The sequence below is a fragment of the Zea mays genome, chromosome 10 (genome assembly GCF_902167145.1).
Source record: "Zea mays cultivar B73 chromosome 10, Zm-B73-REFERENCE-NAM-5.0, whole genome shotgun sequence".
NCBI lineage: Eukaryota > Viridiplantae > Streptophyta > Magnoliopsida > Poales > Poaceae > Zea > Zea mays.
Window position 1 is genome coordinate 66,498,143 of NC_050105.1, and position 11,056 is coordinate 66,509,198.

An 11,056-nucleotide genomic window follows, 5' to 3' on the forward strand; every position below is an offset into this window, starting at 1 on the left:
TACTCAATGCATTAATGAGACCGCTAATCACGTGATTATCAACTCTCTAGTTTCTCACTAGGTAAACCAGTTTCTTCATACTCCAATGGGTAGCTCATCAAATATGCAAAATCTATTAGCCATTACACTCTAGGCAAAATCTACAACCAATTGACCATCCAACGATGGAGTGTCTGACCATTGGCCTCGGTCCGACAAGACACAACGATCATAATGACATTATTGTGTTAGATATAGCCGTTAAAGTGTATTGCATAGAGTGTATGGTCCATTGCCTCTCATCGGAACAATCTAACGCTCATAAAACCTCTTTGCTCACTTATTGGAGGGCGTCGGACCAGGACACAATGCTCCAACCATCACCCTATTCAGAAGGTACGATGCTCCTATGGGGGTAACCCTAGCTACTACAGTTGCCCCGTTGGTCCAACAACCCCCGTCGGACTAGTTCGACACAACATGGAGCTCTCTTGTTTGTTTTCATAGACTACCAGACCCATAAACATTGGTTCGATAACCCTAATCACATGGCCCGATGATCATGTCTTCACTGACATTCCACATGGAGGAGTCATACCATTAGCATTGGTCCAAAAACCTTTTTTCTCATGGTTCGACGCCTCTAAAAAATACCAAATCACTTTAAATTGAAAAACTTTGTGAATGAGGTTTGCTCCAAACGACTATCTATGTTTGCAAGGCAATTCTGGTTCTCTACCCTAAATCGCTTTGGGCTGCAAACTCTAGTGCCAACAATGAATGATACTTCTTTTTGAAGACTGCTGGAATAGAATTAGTGAGATGGTTGGTGGATAATTGCAAAGAGGTATCAATCCCATCATTATCTTAGGGCTTGAACACTCTAAAACATTGGAACAAATGTGTCTTTGATGTCAATACAACTACTACCTTGCTGCTTGGTAAGGGTGCATCTTTGGGCAATGGTTGGAGCGCAATAGATATTGTTATGACCATCATCATTTATATGCGGTGGGACCGTGCTAGTGGCTAGGTCACACTAGCAGTTAGGGGCAAAATGCCTAGGATTTCTCTTCCTCGGATATTTTGTATTCTTTCCATAAAAATAGATCATGACTAATTCTTGCTAGGAGATTTCTATAAAAATAAGGATCAACTGCTTAGAGGTCAAGTAAGCCTCTCTATATAAGGAGAGAGATATCAATATAATCAGGCAAAGGAATTGTCTTGTCTGTCCTCAAGGGCCATCACCCACGTCTATCGCTCGCCTGCTCTCTATGTGCAACCACAACTCCTGTATGTCTCCAGCGGTACAAGCTTCGACATTGATCTCGTATCCGTACAACCTACACAGCCACTGTAGGATCCCAAATCCTATCAATATGGTATCAGAGATGTCGGGTGACGATTATCCAAGCAACAGTCGCTAATCCCATCACCATCGGACGTTGTTGGTCGTCGATGCCACCTCAAAAGCCCTACAAACATTGCCACGTAGTTGGCCAATCTCACCATCTACATGTCATCTCTGGATCACCAACAGTCCTCCTCTACGAGCGCCATGCACTTAGGGTTTTTCTATGGGATGCCGATGTATGGGGTGACAGTGTTCTCATTCTTCTACAGCACCACCGCTGTGCCACCCTCCAGCACCACCGCAACAACCATTGTTGCCCCGTCTGCCCCACTTCCCATCCATTCGATAAACTTCCCCTCCTTGCCATCCTTGCCGTCAATGTTTTCGTAGGAACCGCTTTTCTCATTTGTGCGAGCACCCTTCACTACAATCTACAGGCATTGTCGACACTTGTTAGTTTGGGCAAATGTATTAAGTCTAATTAATATATGATTAACAAATAATTAATATAGTGTCACATGTGTGAATTGTGAGGCTAATAAGTTCGTATCGTATTTATGGATCAGTTGGACCTGGACCTATCTTTCCTCAGTTTATACAAATAAACCCGTTATGGAGAAGTTTTTTCTATTTTAAAGACTAATTTTTAGTACCTACATTTTATTCTAGTTTAATATATAAATTATCAAATAAGAAAACTAAATTATATTTGGCGACTAAAATATAATAAAATATAGAGATTAAAAATTAGTCCTATATAACAAACACGGGTGAGACAACAAATCACCAGATAGTAGTAATTGTTTAGAAAAAAACGAACCACGATTCACGAGACGTGGCTGCAACGTGCGGGCGGCCACTGCGGTGGTTCCCGCCCCCCACGCGAGGCACGAGGCACTGAGGCAGGATACATCCAGGCCAGCGCAACAGCACGTACACGCGCTGGACCCACCGACGCCCGCGGACAGAACGTCCAGGAACCCGACGCGGACGGGCCGCCGAAACGCGAGGTCGAACCGCCGGACACGGGACGGGCGGGACCCTGCCAAGTCAACAGTCAGACCTAGCCTCCCTTGCCGCGTCCCGCGTGGGCCAGGCTCCTCCAACCCGCCGGCGCCGCCCCGCCCTCTTGCAGTCTTGCTCTAGCTTTGCGTGTACGAGTACTTGCACAAGTATAAAACTCACACGTCGTCCCGACCTCGACCATCCAGTCCCAACTCCCAACTCGCACTCGCCCAACCTCGAATGCCAAGCTAGCAAGAGAGGCCTCGATCGCAGAACCCAGCGGCAAAGCAAGCACGCCCGTGTCTACAGGCAGCTCTTTCCATATGGCGCCCAAGAGGAGCAGCGAGGAGCGCGCGGCGGCGGAGCAGGAGCAGCCGAGGCTCCGCGGCGTGCGGAAGCGGCCGTGGGGCAGGTACGCGGCGGAGATCCGGGACCCCGTGAGGAAGGCGCGCGTGTGGCTCGGCACCTTCGACACGCCCGAGCAGGCCGCTCGTGCCTACGACGCCGCCGCGCGCAGGCTCCGCGGGCCGCGCGCCACCACCAACTACCCCGGCGACGTCGTCCGAGAAGCGCCGTGCACGGCCCCGGCTCTGGCTGCGAGCGCGAGCGGCAGCACCGAGTCGTCGTCGTCGTCGTCGTCAAGGGACGACGGCCACCCGCCACCGCCGCTGCCTACGGCGCCGTCGTCGCTCGGCCTGGGCCTCGGGCTCTTCCCGGCGACGGTGGCCACCCAGCCGTGCCTGTTCCTGGACCCGGCGCCGGTGGAGAGGGAGGAAGGGGAGCGGGAGCGGAGCTGCTGCTCCCGGTCGCCGCCGTCGGTGCTGGCGGGCCTCGGGTTCGACTTCGACCTCAACCTGCCTCCGCCCGCCGAGATGGTCATGTAGCGTTGGAGATAGTAATTCTAGCAAAAAGGGATTGTGTAGTAAATAGGAAGGGCAATCGGTTTGTGTAGTAGTAGTGTAGTACTAGCTAGCCAGTTTGCCTGTGCACTAGCCACTAGCCAATTTGCGACTTCGCAATGCAAATCAAGAAATCGACGGGCAAATATTTTTCTCCTGCAAAAAAATTGCAGTGCCATGCCATCTCCTAAGACTATTCACAGCGGCTTCATCTAAATTTTACCCCTATACCACTTTTTTATGTCACATTATCAACATTTCATCCCCTACTTTTTATCTCTCCCAGCGATTCTCCCTATATTCTCCTCCTATATCCCACAACAAACATAAAATATTATTTTATATACCTACTTTTCATCTATTATCAATTTTTCTCTATCTAATAAATACTCATGTGTATAAAAACCATGCAAGAGAAGCGGCTGGTGTTACCCTGCATCTGGCGAGTCACTGTACATCATATTTGTACTATAGCAGTTGTAGTTGTAGCGGTGAGTGCTGCAGCATGTAGCATTACTCTACAGACGCTAAACCAAGGGGAGGGGGTGCCTGGCGGGATGCCTAAGCCCTCAACTTCAGCTTCCACAAATTCAACACCCCGCTGTGCTCGTTGGTTTTTCCTTTCTGCACAACAGGAGGCACTGAGCGACTGATTGGTTTACTGCATTCACACATCCAGTCTCACGCCAATGTGTAGGTGCAGGTAAATATGTTCAGAATAACTTATTTTGCATCTACTCGTGCAGTCACTAATTCTCGCGTACAAACAACCAAACAGACCCTCACCTAAAATCTACACACGCGATACGTACAAACTAGAGATGCCCAAACGGGCGGCCCGGCCCGGCACGACACGGGCCCGTCAGGCCCGACGGTTAATCGGGCCGGCCACTATAGCAGTTGTAGTTGTAGCGGTGAGTGCTGCAGCATGTAGCATTACTCTACAGACGCTAAACCAAGGGGAGGGGGTGCCTGGCGGGATGCCTAAGCCCTCAACTTCAGCTTCCACAAATTCAACACCCCGCTGTGCTCGTTGGTTTTTCCTTTCTGCACAACAGGAGGCACTGAGCGACTGATTGGTTTACTGCATTCACACATCCAGTCTCACGCCAATGTGTAGGTGTAGGTAAATATGTTCAGAATAACTTATTTTGCATCTACTCGTGCAGTCACTAATTCTCGCGTACAAACAACCAAACAGACCCTCACCTAAAATCTACACACGCGATACGTACAAACTAGAGATGCCCAAACGGGCGGCCCGGCCCGGCACGGCACGGGCCCGTCAGGCCCGACGGTTAATCGGGCCGTGCCCGGCCGGCCCGCGTGCCGCAGCCGCGGCCCAGGCACGGCACGACGGCCTGGTGGTCGTGCCGGGCCGGCCCGTTTAACTGGTCATGTTCTCCCATTAATTGAAGGAAATAACAAAAAATTTGTGTTTTTGTAAGGATTTGAACCCACGACCTCACTCTACCCGACTGAAACGCTTAACTGAAGGACGCTAACCAGTATAAATCAAGTGTGTTTGTTGTAAATAGTTAATATAAAATGTAAATATATATATACTATGTTTTATAAAATAAAAAATATATAATCATGCCGGGCCGGGCCGGCACTGCGGGCCGAGACAGCGGCCCAAGCACGACACGGTTCTCGTACCGAGCCGGGCCCGGCACTATTAAACGGGCCGTGCTTCGGGCCGGCCCGTTAGGCACGGCCCATTTGGCCATCTATAGTACAAACAACCAAACAGACCCTCAGCTAAAGTCTACGCACGTGATGATTCAAAATAAAATGTTGCGGTTAACAATCAGCTGATGAATGACGGAAGCCGTCAGGCCTGCGGTGAACAGCCAGGCAGTTTCCGCCGCCGGGGCCCGGTCAAGTCCGCGTCACGCGAGGTGAACAGCCCAAGACGCGGCGCCGGCGCACGTTCGCCTGTCCTGGCAAGTACTGTACTACACCGAGACTTCGAGGCAACGCACTCGTGTGTCCTATCGGCGTTCGGCACTCGGCAGCCAGCGCCGCGCCGGGACCGAATTGATCAAATAAAAATGAGGACGCGTGGGTGCCGTGCGAGAGGCCACCGTCCAACTCCATCCCCTAGACAGCGGCGTGACGGCTGCTCCCCGCCACGGCGCCACCGCGATGCGCCGACGACTTGTCCGTTCGACCAACCGCCCCCGGATTTAAAAAAAAAATTCCACACGACCCGGCCGGCGCGGCTGTGGGTCGGCGCCGTTCCGTCCGTGAGCGTGCGAATGGGGCCACTCGCAGTCCCCCAGCCAACACCTGCACAATATTCCCTCGCGGTCTCGCGCTGCGTTTTCCCTTTCCCCACGACGGCGCTTTGCCTTTGAGTACAGTGCGGCTGCGCTCTTCTCTTGAACGGTTGAACCCTTCGGCAGATTTTATTTTTTTTCATTTTACCTGTTCGGTTCGGAATCGGAACAACCTGGGCATTGGTAGTTTAAGCATGCACGTCATTGGAAAATACAAAAACACATACATGTCGAGGCCTGTTCGGTTATTTTCAATTTATATGGATTGAAATGAATTGATACGGATTAGAAAATATTTTGGCTTACTAGAGATTGAAACTCACTCAATCCCCCTTAATCCATATAGATTAGGACAGAACCGAACAAGCCTTCATTGGTTGCCTGAATCCAGGCGGGGCCAGGTTGGGTCCCTACTGCAACAACTAGCGTCTCGACATGGAACTCGCGTTCTAGAGCATGTACATTGATGATTAATGTAGAGGCTATTGAGGTGTTTAAAGAGATTATTTGTAAAAAAAGAAAAAATCATGGAGATGTGTCTCTTCGTGAAAAGATATCTCTGGTTCGTCACCCAAGTAGCAGCAGACACCTCATCTCCCACCGTACGAATTTGTCACCTGTTCTATCAATCCGATGTTGTACAAACATATTTACTTATATATTTATTAATAGACTATATTTATAGACACTTTATTGTATAATATAGTCTCTTATTTGTCTCTTGTGCTTGGAGAATCCTTTTGGTGTCTGTCCACTATACATGCTCTTAGGGCATATAAAACCTTATTTAATATGGGGTATCTTGATGGTCTTTAAAGGGCTAAGTGAAAAAAATACAAGAGACAGGCTCTTCGCGACTCTATATACATGTTGTCTTTTAGTTGTATTTATTATCTAGAGTCTCGGAGTTGTATCATGCCCTTTCTTAGTTGTCTCTTGCATTTTGAAAATCGAACCAGAGTCTCGAGGTTGTACATACCCTTAGAACATGTACAACCTAATTTAATTTGAAGTCTCTTAAATGATTTATAGAGGTTAACTGTAAAAATATAAGAGACATCTTTTTTACAAAGAATCCGTCTCTACACGATTCTTCATACACATCGTCTCTTAATTGCATTTATGATTCATAAGTTCATAATTGTATCATATAGTCTCTTAGCTGTCTCTTGTATCTCAAAAACCGATACGTTATGTCAGTGTTCTACATGCTCTTGGCTGCAGCTATGAGCACACCTACGATTAAGGTTCTGCTATCTATACAGAGCAAATAAACACATTCATTACATAAATATAACAATCTGTATATACAACAATTACTTTTTTATGTAAATGCTTTGCCGATGTGGTAAGAAATATATTGATGAAAAAGAAGGAAATAAAGAAACCGTTTCTACATTAGGAAACTTTCTCCACGTGCACCAACACTCGAAGAAATAATGAATACAGCCAGGGATGTTAGAAATTTAGCTAGCAGCCAGCCGCACCGTCTCGATCCATCACCACTTGCAGCGCACGCGGGCCATGGAGCCAGGTTAACCATCCTGTTTTTTCCTTCATTTTTCGGTAATTAGCGGTAAAGACAAACCGCCCTAAATTTGATGGATTTCGGATGTCATGGCCGATTTAATTTTTCAAATTTTAAAACAGGATTCAAATGTACGAAGACCCTCGTACGACAACAATAGTGACCACGATGGAGCCAACTAAACAGGTTAGGTTTAGCCACTAAATCATCTTAGAGGGGTGTCGAGCACTAAACGTGCCTCGCGAATGGTCCGATCATGAAGGTGGATGGTCCGGCCGTGAGATTGGATGGTCTACGGTCTGAATGATCCGCCGTAGCAGCACAGAACGTCCGCGCGTGCGCAGAATCAGTTAGAGTTCCAAATTTCTTACGGAATTTATTAGCTAAATCTACAGAATTAACTCGAAAACCGACTTGTAACGGAAACATACCTCCCCTTTATATAGATGAAGGACCGATTGAATCTCCCATAATCGATCAAATCAATTCTAATCATCATTTTTACCTTATACATTAGGAATAACCCTAGTTTAACCTTCCTCTACCTCGAATCTTCGCATCTCTTCGGCTCTACGTCGACTAGAGGTGTCTTAGGTGGCCTGTCGACCCTAAGACACACCCTAGGATCTCTCCTCCCGACGGGGTCCCTCTCGGGAGACGAGATCTAGGTCTGCTGCGAAGCAGACAACCCTCTGCGCCATCACAGAGCGTCTGAGCCTCAGGCGTGGACCGTCCAGACGTACGCAGAGGAGCCGCTCCTACGCCCAGGTCGCGGACCATCCAGCCTAGGGCCGCGGATCGTCTGCGCCTCCGTAGAGAGCACCACCAAGCGGTTCATCTCCCGGTGTTTGACACCTAGATCGGCACCAACACACTTTTTGCGCGACTCCACTGGGGAACATGTGTCTAGATCTACTAAAAATCAGGCTATCAAATGACCGGTTCGAAAGATCACACCGATATCTCCCCAGACAATATCCTAAAGTCGGCTGCTGAAAGCATGTCGGTCGATGAGCAACAACATTACAAAGACTTCATGCGTCAAGCGAAGGATAAATTCTTGTCACAATTCATGGTGGATCGCCACCAGAAAGGTTGTCAAACATGGAGAGACCGAGGTCGCATCTCTTCTACCTTCGCTTCAAATCTCCAATGTGAGTAAACCTGACAACATCCAATATTTTAAACAATATGTAGATCAGCAATAGAATCAAATGAAACAATAGATTCGAGGGTTAGAAGAATCAATTAGAAAATTAACACGTTCGTTGGAGAAGTCTGTTGCTTCGAATTTTCCATCATTTGAAACTAGTAACATGATGTCTATGTCTAATACATCGACAACAAACGGGGATCGCAGCCCAACCATTATATGGTATTTCCGATGAACTCATATCCAGGACAAATACCACCATCGTCATCCCTGCTTGGCTGATCGACGCCCCTGGACACGGTCCGACCATCCGGGCCTTTGCCAAGACAGTCCGGCCCCTCCGTGGACCGTCCGGCTTTTCCGGTCAGATAGTTCGAGGCTGCAATAGGACCACCACATGGCATCCCTATGATAGAGATCACAATCAGACAATCCAAATTTATCATCAAACAGTGCGTCCGGCCATACAAGAGCCTATTGTTGCCCATCACACACCATAGCAGCAGTATGTTCCTCCCTATACATATTTAAACAAAGCATACCATGTGATCACATGTCGATCGACATTCTCGATCGATCACGACAGGAAGGTTGGCATAACATTGCCCGGCCAAATGAGCTCCATAGCCCAAGGTCCGGTGGTCTGCCACTGGGCGTAATGGAGAAAATTAGGGAAAATATGGCTGATTTATTTCGAGATAGGCTCGAAGTTAGTGTAGGCAGAGTAGGACAATAATATCAAAAGCCATATGATCACGGGTTTCATGTTGTCCTATATCTACAAGGGGTAAGGATACCTGAGTTTACCAAGTTTTCTGGTGAAAATGGTAGAAGCACACATGATCATGCATGCCAGTTCATAGCACATCTAGGCGAATTGGTCGATAGGGAAGCCTTTCGTGTTCGTTTATTTTATTTATCCCTTATTGGTACCGCTTTTACATGGTACGTCGCCCTACCTCCTAATTCCATTAAGTCTTAGAATGATTTAGAAAGTAAATTTCATGAGCATTTATTTTCTAGAGAATATGAATTAGGGTTGGCTGATTTAGCCTCAGTCAGACAGGGATGCGAAGAATCAGTTAATGATTATATTCGGAGGTTCCGGGACACAAAAACCAATGCTTTCAAATCCATGTCACAAACAAAGAGCTAGCATGACTGGCTTTTAATGGGTTGCTATCCTACTTAAGAGATAAATTGGATGGCACTCAGTTCTTTTCAATAGCTCAGCTACACCGGCGGGCTTTAGCCTATGAAAGTTGATGTAAAGAGACATCAAAATCGGTCGTTGTCCTATACATCTAGTGGAGCACGATAATTTGAATGACAAATCCATAGATATATGTACCGTTGAACTTATTTGGCCAACAAAGGCCAAACCTTCACCTTGTTGTTCTTTACAGCCGGTTCAAAAGAATCGACAAAAATAAGTTAAATTTACTTTTAATGTTGCTAAATGTGATAAAATATTTGACGAACTAGTGAAAAGTGGCAACATTAAAGTAACTCATACTCTTCCTCCTCTAGATGAATTAAAGAGACGTGCTTACCACAAGTGGCATAATTTTTTTCCCATGCCACCAATGATTGTAACGTTTTTCGTCGACAGGTACAATCGACCATAAATGAGGGCTGATTGAGTTTTCAGGAGATGCAAGTGGATACACAACCATTTCCTGTCAATATAATAGAACTAGCAAGCAAAAAAGTCTTGGTTCGACCAGAAGTGTTTGATAAAGACAAAGGCAAAACATCGTCATTGGTGATCCTCACACGTCGAATATATCACAAGGAGGGATTGCTCAGAAAGATCTGAACAGGAAGATTAATAAGTCTGGAGGCGCCGGGGGCAGGTTTAATCGAGCAGCGGAGCAAAACAGTCTAACTCCAGCATCGTGGATGGTCCAGCACCTACGTGCGGATGGTCCGGTGCTCAAACAGACGGTCCGACTGACTCAGCCGGATAGTTCGCCCATGGCCAGAGGCGTCGGCCTCCACACAAAGCGAAAAGTGGACGCAAGAGCAAAGCACATATAACACACATGGAGTTATATGTTGCTTTGGCTCCCATGTTGGAAGCCAATGCCATCCTTAATGCCAGGGTGTCTCCCATTATAAAGCATATTACGAGAAAATTTAAATTTTTTATTCTCAAGCTCATGCTCAGCAATTTTAGCATTTAATTTAGCTATGTGATCATTTTATTCTTTAATTATAGCAAGGTGATCATTCATAGCATCAATATTAACATCTCTACATCTAGTGCAAATGGTAACATGCTCAATAGTAGATGTAGAGGGTTTGCAAGCATTCAATTCTTCAATCTTAGCAATTAAACTAACATTTTTAGTTCTAAGACAAAAAAATTGAATCATTGCAAATATTTAGCTCTTTAGACAAGTTTTCATATTTTTCAACTTCAAGAGCATAAGCATCTTTTAGCTTAACAAACTTTTTATTTTCCTTAACGAGCAAGTCCTCTTGGCATTCCAAGATCTCATACTTCTCGTTAATGGTTTTTATTAATTCATTAATTTTATTCTTTTGATCCATGGTAAGGTTTGCAAAAAGGGAAGTTAAATCATCATCATTTTCACTAGAGCTACCCTCATTATTGGAAGTAGTGTATTTTGGGGTATCTCTAGAATGTACCTTCTTTTTGCCGTCCTTGGCCATGAGACTTTTGTGGCCGACATTAGGGAAGAGAAGACCTTTGTTGACGGCAATGTTGGCGGTGTCCTCGTTGGAGGAGTCGATGGAGCTCTCGTTGGAGTCTCATTCTCGTCCCATGTGTGCCTCGCCACCCTTCTTATTGTTGTAATATCTCTTCTTTTCCATCTTTTTCCTCCC

The 11,056-nt window shown here is 46.4% G+C and overlaps 1 protein-coding gene across 1 annotated transcript; it reads left to right on the top strand.

Moving 5' to 3' along the window:
* The first annotated feature begins 2,144 nt into the window (after positions 1 to 2,144).
* On the top strand, positions 2,145 to 3,495 carry LOC100278463 (ethylene-responsive transcription factor ERF098). Its single transcript, XM_020545699.3, has one exon. It carries the CDS (start codon positions 2,665 to 2,667, stop codon positions 3,223 to 3,225), a length of 561 nt encoding a protein of 186 aa, XP_020401288.1. The 5' UTR covers positions 2,145 to 2,664; the 3' UTR covers positions 3,226 to 3,495.
* Positions 3,496 to 11,056: the final 7,561 nt, after the last annotated feature.

Excerpts from the sequence above, each read along its gene's own strand:
- LOC100278463 (XM_020545699.3), top strand. The coding sequence starts at position 2,665 with ATGGCGCCCAAGAGGAGCAGCGAGGAGCGCGCGGCGGCGGAGCAGGAG.